General features: G+C 44.8%; 1 protein-coding gene across 2 annotated transcripts in view; it reads right to left on the bottom strand.

The window, feature by feature from the left end:
• Nucleotides 1-18,964, bottom strand: part of pip5k1ab (phosphatidylinositol-4-phosphate 5-kinase, type I, alpha, b) — a 47,087-nt gene extending 28,123 nt beyond the window's left edge. The window contains exons 1-4 of one of the 2 annotated variants that reach the window (XM_063198602.1): nucleotides 18,893-18,924; nucleotides 14,913-14,963; nucleotides 9,009-9,046; nucleotides 6,670-6,759 (exon numbers count right to left, since the gene is read on the bottom strand). In XM_063198602.1, the coding sequence (XP_063054672.1) occupies nucleotides 6,670-6,759; nucleotides 9,009-9,046; nucleotides 14,913-14,940 (156 nt within the window). In that variant the 5' untranslated portion in view covers nucleotides 14,941-14,963; nucleotides 18,893-18,924. Of the gene's footprint in view, nucleotides 1-6,669; nucleotides 6,760-9,008; nucleotides 9,047-14,912; nucleotides 14,964-18,892 lie in introns of both variants that reach the window. The other variant, XM_063198601.1, reaches the window with a different exon arrangement.
• Nucleotides 18,965-19,494: the final 530 nt, after the last annotated feature.

Genomic DNA, 19,494 nt, shown 5'->3' with positions numbered 1-19,494 from the left:
GGGACAGAGGGGCAGCTGTTGGAAGACAGGAAAGAAGACTTTCTGAAACTTTTTTGAATGACCCTGCTGAGGCATAAGCCGATACACTGGTTGAAATCAAAAGACATCCAATAACGGACTATAATTGTAGAACTACACTGCATTCCAAATTATTATGCAAATTAGTTTTTCAACGTTTTCCATAAATTATCAATACTAATGAGTCATTTTGTAATTTTCAAGTCATCAGCCATTAGAGTGGAAATCAAATGTTTTTGAATGAACCTTGACCTTCCAACGATAACAGTACTTGAAAAAAGCTTCAAATGCATTGCTCCAACTGTTCCAAATTATTATGCAAACACAGTAAGTAGTGTTGTAAAGAACTGAAAATGGATTTAAATTATAAGCATTAACATGTCATAATTACTTAAACTAATTAAATTAAAAGGTATTTCAATTGAAAACATCTTACAGTTCAAGCTTCATTCCTGGATTTTTGTAGATTATTTAGAGCACACAGGTCTGTGCAGCAGATAAAGGGACAATAAGACCCAAACACAAAGAAGCCTATTGTGACTACTGTATGCACCTCACACAGTGTGCATTTAGTGAAAGTGAAAAATTGAAAGCCCAGCTGGGAAACCCCAACTCCCGTTTGTCATTGTGACACAGCACTCCACAGCACACAAGTGTTCACTGCACACAACGAAATTGCATTTATGCCTCACCCATGCAAGGGGGCAGCCCCCAATGGCGCCCCAAGGGAGCAGTGCGGCGGGACAGTACCATGCTCAGGGTACCTCAGTCATGGAGGAGGATAAGGGAGAGCACTGGTTGATCACTCCCCCCATCAACCTGGCGGGTCGGGGGTCGAACCGGCAACCTTTGGGTTACAAGTCTGACGCCCTAACCGCTTAACCATGACTGCCCATTTACTACTACAACTGAAGAAAAGACGGGGAAGGAAATGCATGTGGCAGACAGGATAACTAATAAGGACTGATGAGGAGAAAGGAGACAATTCCTTAGACAAGAAAAAAACGTCCACCTCTCTCTGCATCACTGCCAGAGAAAAATATGCTGAGGTTTCTTTTCCCTACCCCTGCCAGAATAATGATAAATATCTGCTGACATGGTGACTTCATCTGGTGCCGGTGCCGGTGCCGACCGGCCGGCAGGTTTGCTGTTTGTTTGTTTGTTTACATGTGACACTGCTTAGTGTCAAACCTCCCCAGCAGAATCCGATTAGCAGGCAGACGGACGGAGCAGCAGCACATGCCACCATTACAGCCACCTCTGACTATCTCTCTGAACATCCTTCTGCCACCACAGACAACTCTGACCATCCCTCTGCCACCACAGACAACTCTGTCGCTCTGTCTGCTTGCCTGCCTGCTTCTGAGTGTGTCTGTGTGTGTGTGTGTGTGTGTGTGTGTGTGTGTGTGTGTCTCTCTCTCTCTCTTCATCTGTGTGTCTCTCACTTTCTCCATCTCTCAGTCTGTGTGTGTGTGTGTGTGTGTGTGTGTGTGTGTGTGTGTGTGTGTGTGTGTGTGTGTGTGTGTGTGTGTGTGTGTGTGTGTGTGTGTGTGTGTGTGTGTGTGTGTGTGTGTGTGTCTCTCTCTCTTGATCTGTGTCCGTCTCTTGTTTTGTCCGTCCATCCATCTACCCCTCCCCCTTCTGTCTGTCTGTCTGTCTGTCTGTCTGTCTGTCTGTCTGTCTGTCTGTCTGTCTGTCTCTCTCTCTCTCTCTCTCTCTCTGTGTCTCTCTCTCTCTCCCTCTCTCTCTGTCTGTCTCTCTCTCTGTCTGTCTGTCTCCCTCTGCAGTCAGGTCAGCCAGGCTTTCAGCACTTAGCAGCAGGCTGTAGGCATGTCTGGCTCCCAATGTGTACAAAACAACAGAGAATAGAGAAGTGACGTGTCACATGAAGCTTACCGGCCATATCTGCACGAGTATGTGTGTACCATCCCCTATGTACATACAGTATATGAGGGCTACGGTGCACGCAAGCTTACTGTTCCCCATGCATTCCCTTTTTCTCTTTAACATGTTTTTGGCCTTATTATTTTGCTGTGGTAATGATATGGCGTCTTAGCACAGGATGAGGGCTTGAGCGGAAGACTGTACAGCTGGCTATGAATTCAAGAAGCAAAGCACGAGTGCATGGCATGCTACTAACTCACTGGATGCCAACCATTTTCCAATCACTCACTACAACCAGGAAAGCCGGCAGACGGGGACAAAGGGGTCACTTGTCCCGGGCCCAGGGAGAAAGGGGGCCCAGATACCTCATAACATTTTATGTAGTGAGTTTGGGGCCCTTTCAGATGTCTTTGTCCCGGGCCCAGCCAAAGCTGTCAGCGGCTCTGACTACCATATTGCAGTGCCAGAGCAAGTTCAGCATTTTGAGTGTTTTTTCAACACCCACAGAATTCTATGCCTGTATCAACACCACACAGAAAAGGCTGAATTGAGCCCCTTAGGCCAGTTTTATAGTCGGCATAAGCTATTAGTGCGCTCCATCACATGGCCCAAGATGACGTCAAAACCTCTGGTCTGGTGTGAACTAAAAAATGTTGGCGCTGCACGAGGTAGCTTACCAGGACACATTTTCCTGACTCGGTGCGCATCGGCCTAGCAGCTGCCAAGAAGTACAGACTAGAGATGACTAGAGAGTAGAGAAGAACAGATACAGCTACTGGACTAAAGGAGAAACCCTGCATCGTTATATAATATGTCTTGAAGCTATTTAATGTTCTTCCTTTAATTTTGCTCAGCGAAGCAATGGCTATCTTTGTTCAGTAATTTTGTGTTTCGTGATCCATTTGTAAAACTCTGGTAGAACAACAATTGCTTTCACACGGCTTTGGAATGAATATTGATCTGTCCCTTTGATGTTCAACAAAAATCAATGTTTTTGTGCCAAGTCGTTCCCAAAATAATGTTGAATGTGAATCAAAGTGTAAAGGTAGATGTTGCAAATCTTTATCAAGACAACAGATTTGTCTGTTGACCACTGCCTACATGTGCTTACACAGTTGGCCTACCTTTACATTTCTTGACAATGTATTATTCCTCTTCCATGTTATGGTGCTGGTATCATTAAGTGTTGTGATTAGGTTAAGAGCCTACTGAAAAGAAAATGTTAGGAGTCTCAGAGCAAAATTAGTTCAATTAGTTGATCAGTTATACATGTATAAGTACCAGCCACTGTCCTTGCATTTTGGGAGAAATCACATTTTTTTGCTGCAAATGGCCATCTGCTACTGCAAACAGTCAGGTCACTTCGATGATATGATAAATTGTGCTGGTGCTAGTTGGCGCCAGTAGTACATGCGTGAACAGTACAAAGGACTTTAAGCATCCTTAGTACTGAACATTAGGATCCAAAATGACACGCTTAAATGTAATTTCCATGAAGTGAGTAAAAAAACGTAATGGCAGTAGTGGGCTTTGCCATGCAAAACGGCAAACACACTCTCTTTCAGACATCCGGATTTCCCCAATGCTTAGCCATGACCGAGACACATAATCAAACCCACTTCAAAAACACTTAAAGGAATTCTGCTCCTTGGAAATGTCTGATCCCGGGAAAAAAAACCTTTTCGCTGCTTTCCAATGTGACTGTCCCCACGAGTCACAAGTTATTTGCCTGTCTGAGCAAGTAAGCAAGCAAGGCGGCATGTCCACAATGATTCCACTGCAAGCCGGCGTCTTCAATACAAGAGATGAGGACCAGCCAATGTATCGGACATCTTGGTCTGAATTACTTGTTTCCATGTTGACACAAAGTCACACTCCAGTCACAATCACTATTAGGACTGGACAATTAAATAGAAGTCCAAATAAAATGGTCATGCAGTAGTGTGATTTTTTTAAGGTACAGTCGGAAGGTCAGTGTAGGAGAATGGCAACAGTGCATCTTTGGCATAAACAAATACACCTATACACTTGATGCACGCAGAGTGCAGACCTCCGCCAAGGAAGATGTTTGATAGAACATTTGACTATGTTACACCCTTTTATCTGCCTTCTTTTTGTGGAGTTAGAAACTGGAGTCTCAATATCCGCCCTGTCCGCAATTCAATTTGCAGTCATCTAGGGGCGTCTAGATTTCTAGGCTAGCAATGGTGAAGAATCTTAAAAAAGGTCTTGGTTCCGGTTCGTGATCCGGATCACCACTAGCATGCAGTGTTTCCCACAGAAATTTTGGAAACTATGGGGGCAGCCGGGGTTTATTTTGTCCGGGGGGGGGGGGGGGGGAGGGGGGGGGGGGGGGGGGGGGGGGGGTCTCCTCACACGGGCCTTTTTTTTTTGGGGGGGGGGGGGGGGGGGGTGTATTCTTGCAGCGTAAATGCAAAAACGGCAAAACAATGACTACAGTATGACATTGGCGCATGGAGAAACTGTAGGCCTGGGCCTATATTTCAGCCATTTATATTTTGAGAAATAAGGCTACATAAGATTTTACCCATGACTTGTATAATAGTAGTACATTGTCATTGTCAAAAAATGCAGTACAGTGAATAATTTCTGTTTACAACACAGTTTCATTCGTCCCTCATGCAGGGGTCTGGGAAACAATAATAAAACAAAATAGGAGCAGAGATAAGAATTTAAGAGCACTGTGAAATTGTTAACGCATAGACAAAAAGGATCTTAGAGGGTAGGCTATGCCTTTTCCCCCACACATATCTGTAGGCGTACACATTCTACATGAGGGGTGCTGGTCACAGGGCCAGTTTTTTTTCCAAATTCCTCCCATTAAAAGGGCTGAACAACATATTACACATTTATGTCTATATTCACATTCATTACACATTAATTTCTATATGCAGCCCGATGTCTCCTCTGCTGTGTCAATGAAGGTCTGTCACCAAACTCATTACAACTGTAAAACAAAGCCTAGGGACTAGGGAGTGTTAGTAAACTCATCCCAACTGTCCCTTCTCTGAAGGTTTTTTATATTGCTCCCAAACCCAAGTAAACTACAACAACTTGACTAGGCTTTTGATCCCTGTCTTTCAAGCACTTGTGGTTCTCTCTATAGCAGGGGTGCCCAACCTTTTTTTAACCAAGATCTACTTTTGAAGTTGATGGTCTGCCGTGATCTACCAAGTCAAATTCAAGGATGTCAGTATGAAAATTTAAGACCACCATTTATTAATCACCATTATTATGAACAAATGTTTTCAGTAGGCTACTATGGCCGTATCTTTTCAGTGTGTTTTTAAAGTGTGTTGAATAGCCTATCTTTACAAAGCAATGCAGCACTGATAGTATGCAGAGATAATTTCAGTCATACACAAGTCATAAACAACTGAAACAATTTCAAAATGATAAACATTTGGAATATAAAAGGCACATAGGCCCTATTTCTAAAATATGATGAAGCATTATCATGCCTTCAGTGGTATAGGCTACAAATTAAAAAAGGGCTCAGAAATTCACCATTTGTTATGGGTAAATAGTAGGCTACTGAGAGAGAGAGAGAGAGAGAGAGAGAGAGAGAGAGAGAGAGAGAGAGAGAGAGAGAGAGAGAGAGAGAGAGAACTCATTGGATTGGTTAACACCCCTGTTAAGTGTGACTTCTATGAAGGTTTTTTTTCAGCTCTCTGGGACAGTAGCACAGCAAAGGCTTTCTATTGTGAGTTTGGCCAATCGTTTTGTCCACAACTGAAGCAAGAAACAGCACAAATTGAAGTGAATTCCATACATGTCAACAACTAACATTTCCCTTACACGCGGCACGCGATGTAAACGCAGTTAGCCATGATGCATGCGACTAGCGATTTGGACGAAGATCCTCGCATATCGGCGTGTCATAACGCATCGTTGCGCACATATTCTGTTACTCACCCGATGTTACACGTGTGCACACATGAATCAACTGTAATACCCTTACGGTCACTTCCTAATGCTTTCCCCTCATTCTGTGTTACCGTGGGACTACTTATCTAACCAATACAGAGTCTATAGGATGTATTTACTCCAGGAGGAAAATGCGAAGTAAATTCAAAATCGTAATTCAAATTTAACAAAAACGGACATCGTTAAAAAAAATTAAAAAAAATAAAAAAGTAAAAATATATATATATATATATATATATATATATTTTACATTTTCGGAAACTATGGCGGCCAAATGTAAACTATGGCGGGCCGCCATAGTTTCCTCAATGTATGGGCAACACTAGCATTTAATCACTTGTTCCTTGGGTCATTACCAACAACTCCACCAAGCTTCATCCAAATCCGTTCATAAGTTTTTGAGTCATCCTGCTGACAAACAAACAAGCAGACAGAGCAAAACAACTCGACCGAAAACATAATCTCCTTGGAGGAGGTAAATATAACAAGATATATATTCTTTAAAACATGACAGAAAGGTGATGAATGAGTGGGGACACAAATGGTCAAGAGAAAAACTCACAGTCGTAAAGAGGGAGCGAGTCAGCAGACTAGTCTACACCAACAAACCCTCTACACACACCCCCTCTTCACAGCTCTGCCACTCAGTCACACACACACACACACACACACACACACACACACACACACACACACACACACACACACACACACACACACACACACACACACACACACACACACACACACACACACACACACACACACACACACACACACACACACAGTGGGACAGTGTGTGTGTGACAGGAGTCTGACCTTTTTGTAGGTGGTCTCTCCGGTGACGTCGACCCCCCGGTGGCCGATGGTCTTCTTCATGGTCTGAGAGGAGCCAGAGGAGCCCGCAGCCTGGAGGGGGGACACAGAGGGAAGGGGGACAGTCACAGGGGTGACACAGAGGGAAGGGGGAGGAAGGGGGACAGTCAGCAAGACAAGCTTGATTTCTTTGGTGTGTGTGTGTGTGTGTGTGGTAACACAAAAAAACGGATAATGGCCAGGGAACCTAGTTGACCTAGGGAACTAGGAAAATGCAATGTTCTGGCGATGACAGTCAATCAAGCTTTCATCTACTCACTACAATCACACTCTGCCCGTGTGTGTGTGTGTGTGTTAGGGGTGGGTATTGGCAAAGGGTTCACGATTCGATGCGCATCACGATACACATGCCACGATGCGATTCTATCACGATGCATTGCGATTCATGTACTACTGTGATGCATTGCGATATTTACTTCAGTAAATGTGTAAAATACAGCTTATTTGTCAGTTGCTGTGTAGCTTTCTTAAGTCAGTTCATTCTATTTACGCATTCTATCATCTGGGAGAGAGCTTACATCACAACAGAAATATTACCTATTCTCTACTGAACAAAATAACCCATGGCAAATCGAATTTTATTGTTATCAAATAATCAATTGTCATGAATCCATGCAGTATATTGAGAAAATAAGTATCACGATACCTTGTCATGAATCGATGCATTGTATCGTGAGAGTAAGTATCGCGATGCATCGATATGACGATTATTTTGCACACCCCTAGTGTGTGTGTATTCCCCTCTTGTGTAGCGTGTGTTCCGGTAACTAAATGTGCTGTTTGCACAGTGTCCCTCTATCTGTGTGTTTCATATGTGTGTGTATGTGTGTGCAAATGTGTGCGTGTGTGTCTCTCTTTCCATCACGCAAAGAGAAGCAGTAACTGCTCTTCCGTGTGCTCTCCCCCCTAGTTCACATGGACACGGAGATGGGGCTCTGGTGTGTTGGCTTTACTACGTCAACATTTGCCTGCCAGTGGTTCACTCTGTCACACTTTCTTTCACACACACACACACACACACACACACACACACTTTCTTTCTTTCTCTATCTCTCTCACACACGCACACACACACACACACACACACACACACACACACACACACACACACACTTCATCTTGTGACCACCCGTTTGTCTGGTTGCTCACATACTGTACACACACAGTTGTCACAGTGTTTGAGCAAAGGATTTTGATGTGTGTGTGTGTGTGTGTGTGTGTGTGTGTGTGTGTGTGTGTGTGTGTGTGTGTGTGTGTGTGTGTGTGTGTGTGTGTGCGACTGTGCGTGCGCGTGCGTGTGTGTGTGTGTGGCGATGTGAGTCTGCCTGCCCTGGGACACCAGTCACCAGGCCAACACCCACAACATTTAGCCCGTTTCCCTGTCTGCATGTCTGTCTGTCTATGTGCCTCAAACACCTGCTTATTGTAGACGTAGGCCCCATTACAAATCAGGGGTGCAGTTCTGGAAAGCGTAGTTGCTAACTATGTTAGCTACTTTGTTGGTTGCAGTGCAATTTCCCATTGGCAACTACCAAAGTTGCTAACTGCAAACAACTACGCTTTCCAGAAATGCACCCCAGACCCACGACACTTCCCTGCGTCGTGATGCAGTGAGCCCCCACCCCCAATCACGCAGGTACTCTGGGGCACATCCCCAAAATTGTGACTCAACGCAGTGAATGATGCAGACGGCAAAGGAGTGAAAGGCGGGAAGGAGAGAAAAGAGGTCTCTGATTGGTCCTCTCGACCAGCCTGCTCTGTCCTCGAGAACAAGCTACTTCCTTGTTCTAACCTTCGTCGGGCTACAGACTGTGAGCTCTTCATTAAATAAGTTGCCCGTGCTTTGTCGTTTCATTTATTTACACGGACCAAAGGCAACACGTTCGCTTGCAAGTTACGACGCTGAAGTTATTTGGACAGTTGAACAGTGTTTCCGAGGTCGAGGAAACATTCCGCTTTGTGGGACCTATCCTCGACAAATGAGCCACTTCTTTGTTCCAAACTACCGCGGTATCTGTGATCAAAAATGCACGTGACATAAAGATTTAATGTTTCATTTTCATTGTCGTCGAGTCTGTGAAGCTAAAAAACAACCGACACGTTTAGTTTACTCTGTGTATTGAAGGCAATTTGACCAATCATCTCGCTGCTCCTACCGTTGCGACGGAAACGGATAGCGCAGCTAGAATGGAGCTATAAATTAAAATTCACTGCGTTGACTCACTCCGTTGAGGCTCTAAACAGAGCATAACCCGCCCTTAATGTCGCACGGCTTCACTCACCTCGGGGGAGGCCAACTTCCGGGAGGCACTGCTGACCCCTAGAGAGGGAGAGGGATGGGGGAGAGAGAGAGAGAGAGAGAGAGAGAGAGAGAGAGAGAGAGAGAGAGAGAGAGAGAGAGACAGAGAGAGAGAGAGAGAGAGAGAGAGAGAGAGAGAGAGAGAGAGAGACAGAGAGAGAGAGAGAGAGAGAGAGAGAGAAAATGGGTTAAGTAAGTACAGCAATATTGACCAAGAGTGCACAAGAACGAGCATCTGAGAAATAGGGAGAAAGATTGTGTGTGTGTGTGTGTGTGTGTGTGTGTGTGTGTGTGTGTGTGTGTGTGTTCGGATGCGTGAAGCACACATCAAAGAAAAACTGTGTGTGTATGAGTGACTTTCATCGTAGACACAGCAAGCAAGCAGACAGCTTTGATAATACATGCGTACACGTACACGTACACACGTACACACGTACACACGTACACACACACACACACACACACACACACACACACACACACACACACACACACACACACACCAGGGCTCCAGAGTGCGACCAATTTGGTCGCATATGCGCCCATTTTTTTCAATGGTGCGCCTAAAAAATATTTTTAGGCGCACCGGTGCGACCAGCCATCAGTAGAACAAAATCAATTACCAAACAACCGTTTTAATGGACATAAAATTAATAGTCATTCTACAGTAGTGGCCCATCATCACACAATAAAATGTGTCGATGCGGTTATTCCTTCAACTCCGCTGCGCTGAACTACCGGTAGCTTTCCCCCCTTCCTCGTTCACAGGCAGTCCGACGTTTCAGAATAGAATGTTCGACTTCGCTGAACTATCCGAGTTCACATGTGCCAGCGAGTTTTGTGTTCTCAATCAGGCGAGTTTTGCAACGGACGAGAGAGTTACAATCAAGGTAAAAACAGCAAAATGACTTGAGGATATATTAAACACGAGTCACAATCACGGGGAAAAACTAAATGGTTTGAGCGGATATTAAACATTGTCACACAAAACGCAGACGGGTGCGGATATTGCCCGTTTCAGCCGCGTGCAGAGCTGGCCAAACAACAGGTGACGCGCTAGTCTGTCGGGACTTCTATGAGCGTTTTTTGATAGCGACTAGGGAAGGCTACATACTGCCTATCAGTCGGCAATGCATCGTTCATGCACCTCGAGACAGCACGAGAGAGAGAGAGAGAGAATGAGCGAGCGAGCGAGCGCACTAGTGCTGTCGTGTCTGTTCGTAGCGCTTGCTAAGATACCACAATCATTACGCAGAGGTAGAGCGCTCAAAAACGGGGAAATACACAAAACCCATGTCACCTCAGATTCCACTGTAAACATAGGCTAGGCTATTTGTGCCTAATGATTTTAAAAATCATGACATTTTAGCAGGGTTTGTTAAACCATCCATCCATCCATCTATCTATCTTCATATTGTAACTCTGTGCTTGTGCCATGTGCGTAGCCTTATTGCAGAAAAGGCTGGTATGTTGCTCTTACTAGTCAAACACATACTGACTAAAAGGCTACTAATTTGGTCTTTTCTACAAGCCAAACTGCTTGTAGCCAAGATGTGTTAGTTAGGTAGCCTACTGTCATGTCTTTTATAAGGAGCACATTTGGAAGACTAGCCTATAGCACATGAAAGGCTCCAGGTCTTTTAAAATATAGCAACAATATTATTAATAATAATAATAATAATATATTATTCTATTATTGTTGCTATTATTATTGCTATTGTTATTATTTTTTAAAGCTGTGTGTATGGGGTGGTGAAAACATTTGGGTGCACCTAAATTTTGTTCTGGTGCACCTAAAAAAATGTTTAGGCGCACCAGTGCAATAAGTTAGTCTGGAGCCCTGCACACACACACACACACACACACACACACACACACACACACACACACACACACACACACACACACACACACACGCACACACGCACGCACGCACGCACGCACGCACGCACCTCTCTCTGGGCACATAGATCTGTCTGATTGGGATTTAGAGTGTGAGCTACAGTACTGCTGCAGTCTGTGGAAGCTCAGGCTGTATTAGGAAGCCAGTCAAACACCAACACCACACAGAGAATTAAGTGTGTGTGTATGATGAGCAGCAGGTAGGGCAGGCATCATACAGAGGGCCTCAGACACGTGCACGCGCACACACACACAACGCAGTCAAGAGAGCTCAGTCCCATGCCCCACTACCAGCCGAACAGCAAGCACCCCTCGTTTCAGGCAACGTGTGTGGTACGGCTAGCGTAACCCATAGCAACAACAAGCTATTTTCGCCATGGAGACCAGTTGGGGAGAGAGACGGAGGCAGACGTCACTCACGGGCGCTCGGGGCCAAAGTTATATAGCTCTCTTGGCTCACAGAAGGAAAAAAAAAGAGTCTCTGCTCAGAGACGACAGCTCAGGAGGGCAAAGGGCAGAGTCAAGACCGGGACAGGCAGGAGAGGGCAGCACGCACGCACGCACATACACACGGACATACACACAGTTAACACTGAGACAAGCAGGAGGGGGCAGCGCACACACATGCACACACACACATGCGCACACACATGCACACACACATGCACACACACATGCACACACACATGCACACACACATGCACACGCATACACGCACACACACACGCACACACACACACATGCACACGCACGCACGCACACACACAGAGTTAACACCAGGACAAGCAGGAGGGGGCATACACGGCAACCAGGAGTCAGCACGAACACACACGCCAACACTTAACACACACACACACAGGCACATCAGCTGTGACGCAATCCATCTATAAAAGGCACAGCCACTTTCACTGATGCAAAGGGCTGGTGGGGGCAGAAGAGAAGAGAAGAGAAGAGAAGAGAAGAGAAGAAAAGAGAGGAGAAGTGAAGAGAAGAGAAGAGAAGAGAAGAGAAGAGAGAGAATGAAAAGAGGGAGAAGGAAAAGAGGGAGAAGGAGAAAGAGAAAGAGTGTGACGTGTATGAGAGAGAGAGAGAGAGAGAGAGAGAGAGAGAGAGAGAGAGAGAGAGAGAGAGAGAGAGAGAGAGAGAGAGAGAGAGAGAGAGAGAGAGAGAGAGAGAGAGAGAGAGAGAGACACAAATGAAATGATCCTCCATAATAAGAAGCACACAGCTAGAGAGCCAAGTCTGCATGTCCTGTCCTCCACCTACTCCATAACTAGGCAGCCTGAGCCGGACCTCTGGCTGCTCTTAAATGGAGCATGAAGCCTGAAATAACTACTCCTGAAAACATGGAAAGGTTGATACCGCCGACGAGCCAATGCTGTAGTACAGCGGTGTCCAAAAGTAAAAGTAAAAGTAAAAAAACATAGAAAAAACATGGGTAACTTATCTGAGTAACTAATACACATGTGTAAGTTACTTGTTGTCTTAGAATCAGCTGACTCTGAGCTAGTTGGATCAAATTTGTGGTGGATTCTTGTTAGCTTTTTTGGTGTGTTTTTCAGTAACAAAACAGTCTATCTACCTCATGACAAAAGCTACAATGGAGTAACCGCAGAGATACACCAGCGGCGACGCGATTCAAGCGACAGAGTGTAGCAGCAAGCGATACGAGAGACTGAGGAGACTAGAGTATGTCCGTACAGGCGGAAGGCAAAGCATTCAAGCATTCCCATTGGCTGTGGTTACTGACCTCTATACAGTCATTGGCTGTCGCGGCTTGTCGCCGAACCGCGTCATAAAAAGTTGAAAAGATTTCAACTTCAAATTGTCGCGCTCGGCGCGCAAATCGCTCTAGTCTCCAGAATCGCTTTTGTCTCTCGACTCAATACAAAGTCAATTACTTCCGTCGCTCTACTCGCTCAGATCGCCGCTGGTGTATCTCTGCGGTAAGTGGTGTACCTGCTTTGTATTTGTAATATCATATGCTAGTGTTGTACTTTCAACATGAATTTACTTTTACTTTTGACACCTCTGATGTAGTACTAGCAGCTGTTAATGGGCAGTCATGGGTGAGCGGTTTGGGCATCAGACTTGTAGCCAAAAGGTTGCCGTTTCGACTCCCAACCCGTCAGGTTGGTGGGGAGAGCAACTAACCAGTGCTCTCCCCCATCCTCCTCCATGACTGAGGTACCCAGTACTGTCCCGCCGCACTACTCCCATAAATGCAATTTCGTTGTGTGCAATGTTCACTTGTGTGCTGTAGAGTGCTGTGTCACAATGACAATGGTAGTGGGGAGTTTCCCAGTTGGGCTTTCTTCTTCTTCTTCTTCTTAATGTCAAGACCTGCCTGTTGGGGGATATTTCAGCCCTGAGTGGAGAGATTCAGCTGGACAGGCCAGCTAGGACAGGTCAGATGAGTTCACGCTAGGCCAGGCGACACATGGCCAACCCACCACCTCTATCAGGACACGCAAATAGGTCTCAAAGTGTACCAACAGGGCCGAGTAGAGTGAACATACTAGTCCAACTACAACGCTAACAATAGATCACCATGGTTGCCACTTCCTTTTAAAAGCACACTGCAATAGTATAGTGTAGTAGTAGTGTGGCATAGTATAGTGTGTGTGACACAGTTTAAGAGTGGGATCTGTGTTCCTTCCATTACATTTGATATAGGCTCCCTATGTGTCTATGATATTTTATGTTTCGACCACAAATCTGTGGATTGGATGGATTGATACCAAAATCAAATTGGCCATTGACTGGCCTTTGTCAAACTGAGCAACGGCAGAAAGGTGCGATACTTCTCCGGCTTGATACAGTCTCATCAAACGCCAAAGACTTCTATTGTGCTGCTCTTTAGAATTAAGCTGGACAGTGTATCCCATTGACTCCACTGACTGGCTTACTGGGATATACAGCCAATACTTCTGCACAATGGCCGGCAGCTGAGAACAGCGTTGGGCCTCGTTCATATAACTCAGGGATGGGCAACTGGAGGCCCGGGGCCACATGCGGCCCGCCTCCTCACTCAGTGTGGCCCTTAGATAAAACTTAATTATGGAAATAAATAAATAATGTCCAGATTTTTCAAAGCACGACGGAATTAATCCGTTAAATTATAATGTTGGCCGATAAACTCCCAAACACTCCCATTCCTTCTAGCAATATTGGCAGTCGCTGAGCAACCAACTGTATCTCAAACTCTGAGTTGCAGTCCAATCCCAGGTCATGTGGCCCTCCGATGGTGGCGATGAAAAAATGTGGCCCTCCTTAACACGAAAGTTGCCCATCCCTGATATAACTCAACTTGTGGTCTGATCATTTCTCGCAAACTCAGAATAGTGATTCTCAGAAATGCAACAACAAAAGCTTTGACGTCTCCAGCTTAGTAGCTGTCTGTGTTGCTATGCAACACCTAAACATTCTATTTCTTTAGACACACCCACTATCAATGGACACACCATCTTTGTGCAGAAGCACATGCCATGACAAGGTAACTAAATATTTCCAATCAGGCACTGCTGTAAGCATGTAAGTTTCTATTAGGGGTTATTGTCCGTCAAGAGATAGTCTTGACTCCCTCTCCTCCACCCATCATCACAATCCTGAACCACTCTATTAGGGGACGCAACATTGGGTTAATCCTAAGACTAGTGTGTGTGTGTGTGTGCACGTTTAATTCATCAATGCAGAGAGCACACCATGCCGTGTGTGTGTGTGTGTGTGTGTGTGTGTGTGTGTGTGTGTGTGTGTGTCATTACCACTGCACACAGCAGAGCACTTCATATCTAACTCTGTATGTGTGTGTGTGTGTGTGTGTGTGTGTGTGTGTGTGTGTGTGTGTGTGTGTGTGTGTGTGTGTGTGTGTGTGTGTGTGTGTGTGTGTGTGTGTACTAAGGGCTGTGTTAAATGACCATCACTGCAAACAGCACAGCACAACAGATCACAACACAGCACAGCAGAGCCATGCATGTACCTGTACCTCTCTGAGAGGCCATTAAGGCACACATCCTCCAAAAGGGACTTCTCGGGTCTGAAGAGAGGGTTACAGAGGTGGAAGGTGGGTTGATTCCCATTCTCCATGGCAACAACAGTACACATAGCTAGCCTGGCTATTGCCAGACTGTATGAAAAGTGAGATATAAAACTAGGGTGGATTCCAAAATGCGGACTCCCGTCCTCCCTTGCCTACTTGTGACCTCATGATGATGTCACTGACGACAGAAAATTAATTCAATATCTTGGCAGGGCTCCAGAGTGCGACCATTTTTCTCAATGGTGCGCCTAAAAAATATTTTTAGGCGCACCGGTGCGACCAACCATCAGTAGAACAAAATCAATTACCAAACAACCGTTTTAATGAACATAAAATGAATGGTCATTCTACAGTAGTGACCCATAATCACACAATAAAACGTGTCGATGCGGTCAACTCCGCTGAACTACCGGTAGCTTTCTCCCCCTTCCTCGTTCACAGGCAGCACGACGTTTCAGAATAGAATGTTCGACTTCGCTCAACTATCCGAGTTCACATGTGCCAGCGAGTTTTGTGTTCTCAACCAGGCGAGTTTTGCAACAGACGAGAGAGTTACAATCATGTAAACACGAGAGTCACAATCACGGGGGAAAACTAAATGGCTTGAGCGGATATTAAACATCCGCACAAAAACGCAGACGGGTGCGGATAATTGCCCGTTTCAGCCGCGTGCAGAGCTGGCTAAACAAGGTGATGCGCTAGTCTGTCGGGACTTCTGTGAGAGTTTTTTGATAGCGACTAGGGCAGGCTACATACTGCCTATCAGTCGGCAAGGCATCGTTCATGCACCTCGAGACAGCACGAGAGAGAGAGATATAGAGACAGAGTGAGCGAGCGAGCGCACTAGTGCTGTCGTGTCTGTTCGTAGCGCTTGCTAAGATACCACAATCATTATGCAGAGGGAGAGCGCTCAAAAACGGGGAAATAGACAAAACCCAATTCACCTCAGATTCCACTGTAAACATAGGCTAGGCTATTTGTGTCTAATGATTTTAAAAATCATGACATTTTTAGCAGGGTTTGTTAAAAAAATCTATCCATCCATCTATCTATCTTCATATTGTAACTCTGTGCTTGTGCTGTGTGCATAGCCTTATTGCAGAAAAAGCTGGTATGTTTATCTTACTAGTCAAACACTACTGACTAAAAGGCTACTAATTTGGTCTTTTCTACCAGCCAAACTGCTTGTAGCCAAGATGTGTTAGTTAGTTAGCCTACTGTCATGTCTTTTATAAGGAGCACATTTGGAAGACTAGCCTATAGCACATGAAAGGCTCCAGGTCTTTTAAAATATAGCAACAATAATAGAATAATAATAATAATTATTATTATTATTCTATTATTGTTGCTATTATTATTGCTATTGTTATTATTTTTAATTATTATTTTTTAAAGCTGAGGTGCGTGTGTGTATGGGGTGGTGAAAACATTTGGGTGCACCTAAATTTTGTGCTGGTGCACCTAAAAAAAATTTTTAGGCGCACCAGTGCAACCAGTGCAAAAAGTTAGTCTGGAGCCCTGATTGGGGTGGGGGGGATTCAAACCTGCTACACAAAGTTGCTGCGTTGCTTGTGTTACATTGTTCTGGTGGGGCAACATGATGGAATGCAAGGGATGCCCAATAACACAATATAGATGGGCCTGATGGTAATTGAACACAATACAATTAGCCTGGGCCCTGGAGAGAGACTTACTGACTTACTGACTGATAATGTCAAAACACAAAAACAAAAAACAACCTTACAAATGCATCTTCTGTGTGTGTGTGCGTGAGTGTGTGTGGGTGTGTGTGTGTGTGTGTGGGTGTTACTGGGTTATCGCTACACTTTAGTAACAAGGGAGATGGGAAGTGCGCAGCTTCTTGCCCCATTTCAGCATTTATAAATAGATCCTCTGGCGTTGTGGAGGTGTGTGAGCGAACCGTGTCCGTATGTGTCCGTTCGCTCGTGAGGAGCGGCCTAACTGAGATGTCTAAGAGCTGAAACATAATCAAGCATGTAGAAGAGATGAGTAGGCAACAGTCTTAGAGAAATGTTGGACCAGTGTTTGAGTGTGTGTGTAAGTGTGTGTCCATGTTAAGAAGCCAGCTACCAATCAACTCGCTGCCAACTAGGAAATGTGCCTATAGAGCTGGCGCGCGTGCGTGCGCATGTTTTCTTCTAGAATGTGGAAAATGATTGGGCTAGAAGAAACCGATGCCAAAACATCTCCCCACTAAACATTCCCACAAATATTTCCACTTATAACCAGTGTTCCATAGGCCAGTCAGATGACCTACAGTGGTTGTCCAGCAACAATCTGCACAAAAACAGCTTGGCCACTAATGCCACCTCTGCCGACCGACCGCTCTAGACTTGCTAGATAATTCGACATATTATGAATCCAGCAGCTGATATGATGTTCCAGGCTCGGGTTATGAGCTTTTAGAGAATGCTGTAAGGGTCAGCAGTCAGTCAGCCTGCTATGGTTGTATCATGAGAGTCACATCTGTCTGTGTGTATGTTGTGAATTAATGTTTTTGAGAAAGAATGGTAAATTCATGCATGAGTAGGTTAGTTGTGTGTGTGTGTGCGCCAGTGTGTGGGTGTGAGAGAGATTATTGACAATGTTTCTGTTACATAGATTTTTGACAATAAAGTACACTTGACTTGACATCTACCAAGACCATGTCTTCCAACAGGAAAAACCCAAGCTTCACTAAATTCCAGGACCTTATTATTAAGCCAACGTGGTGCCCCTTTTATGAACAATACTAGTAAAGTTTGTGTCTTGTGGTGGGTTAAACAGTCAGCTAAATGCAACGCAATGTAAAATAGAGCTGCTGTTTTCCTAAGCCTCAGGCTGGAACTGAAGTAGGGAAATTGAAAGGAAATGTGACATAACAAAGAAGTCACCTGCATGAATAGGATAATTGAAACATACACACATTGGCTGAAGGGGTATCATTGATTAATGGTTTGCTATTCCATTCTCGGAAACAACTATAACGTTCTCCATATTGGAAGGGTTTTACAATGATTTTTGACAAAAAATAAACGAAATCAGGTAATTAGCCTAGCTTACTTAATAAACATGACATTATAGTATCGCTGACCCATCTTGTCAACAGTCCAGTCGCCCAACAATAAGTCCTCTTCTGTTCTCAAACCTAATAAGCTTACCTATTTTTGAAAAAGCGATTTTCCAACAACAATGCAATATGTCGTGTTGTTCAGGTAACAGACACACACTGCTTTCATCCTCTGCTAAATACACTGAGGACTGCCAAAGTGACGCCAACTAATTAGCCGTAAATGCCGTTTTGAAATTAAATAGCTATAACTGTCCACAAGCATGTAGTGCTAGATTACCTTCCGAGATGTACATAAACCTTCATAGCTATTCTTGGGTCACGAGAAGAGTAAACAATGGACGACTAGCCACTGTAATTGGGACAATATTAGCTGAAATCCATGACTCTGCTGGCTAATTTCAGAACCAGGCGAGCAGGCTAACGCGGCGCATTCCCACAGACAATAAGATAATTACAGCATAGATAATGTAAGTTTACTTTTGCCATCGTACAGCTGCATTCAGCGAAATATGGACAACTGCACACTGTCAGTAGTTAATACTATAACATATATTTCAGCCGTTGCAATAACATCCCAACATGGCATTCTAACCAGATATCCTTGCGATAGCTATGATTCGTCCAGCACACCATAACATTTCCCAACGACCAAGCTAGCTAGATAGCTATGGCAGCAAATAGTTGCTAGCTACCTGGCTAGTTATTAACTGGCGAAACCAACACAGATTTGAACATATTGTGTTCATCTGTCAAAATCGCTCTCACCCACAGTGTAGCGAAGCACATTATATCTTACAACCGTGCTATACCCCTGCCTTATCAATTTGGCGTAAGCCTTTGTTAGTTTAATTACCTGTGGGAGCAGTCAAACCCGAGTCAGCTGCACCGGCTGTCGCCATTTTGCTTTGGCCTCCCACACACTGTTGACTACGCTTTAGCGCGGACAATGCTGGACTAGCATTCTAGTCGCCCCCCTGTGGCCACAGAGAAAAATACATGGAATAAGATGCGCGAAGGTCACTTGGGAAATAGCGCCTCTGCCAGGCCAGCAAAGCTACAGAGTGCAGACGAATGCATCATGAAGATTGGCCATTTTTTTCATGTCACGTCAATTTGCATTGTTCAATGTTATTGTTGTCCTGTGCTATGTCAATTTATTTCCAATTTGTGCATTTATTTGGGGCATTTTTTTTAAAATGTGGTGTTCCAGGGATGATTATGAGGCCTACCCTTCTCCCCTTGTCCCCAGCTTTAGGCCTGTGTGCACACGCTCCATCTTCTTTCGAATGAAATGACTGGCCACGGCCACCCAAGTAGGCATGCTGTCACCTCTAACTGCTAGTGGTACACAAAACCCCTCCACCTGGGGTTAAAACAGGTGTGTCAAACTCATTTCAGTTCAGGGGCCACATAGGCTGCTACAGGCAATTTTATTTCAAGTGGGCCAGATGAGTA

The sequence above is a fragment of the Engraulis encrasicolus genome, chromosome 5 (genome assembly GCF_034702125.1).
Source record: "Engraulis encrasicolus isolate BLACKSEA-1 chromosome 5, IST_EnEncr_1.0, whole genome shotgun sequence".
In the NCBI taxonomy this organism is placed as follows: Eukaryota; Metazoa; Chordata; class Actinopteri; order Clupeiformes; family Engraulidae; genus Engraulis; species Engraulis encrasicolus.
Note: the sequence above shows the minus strand (reverse complement) of the source record. Positions and strands in the feature narration are given on the sequence as shown.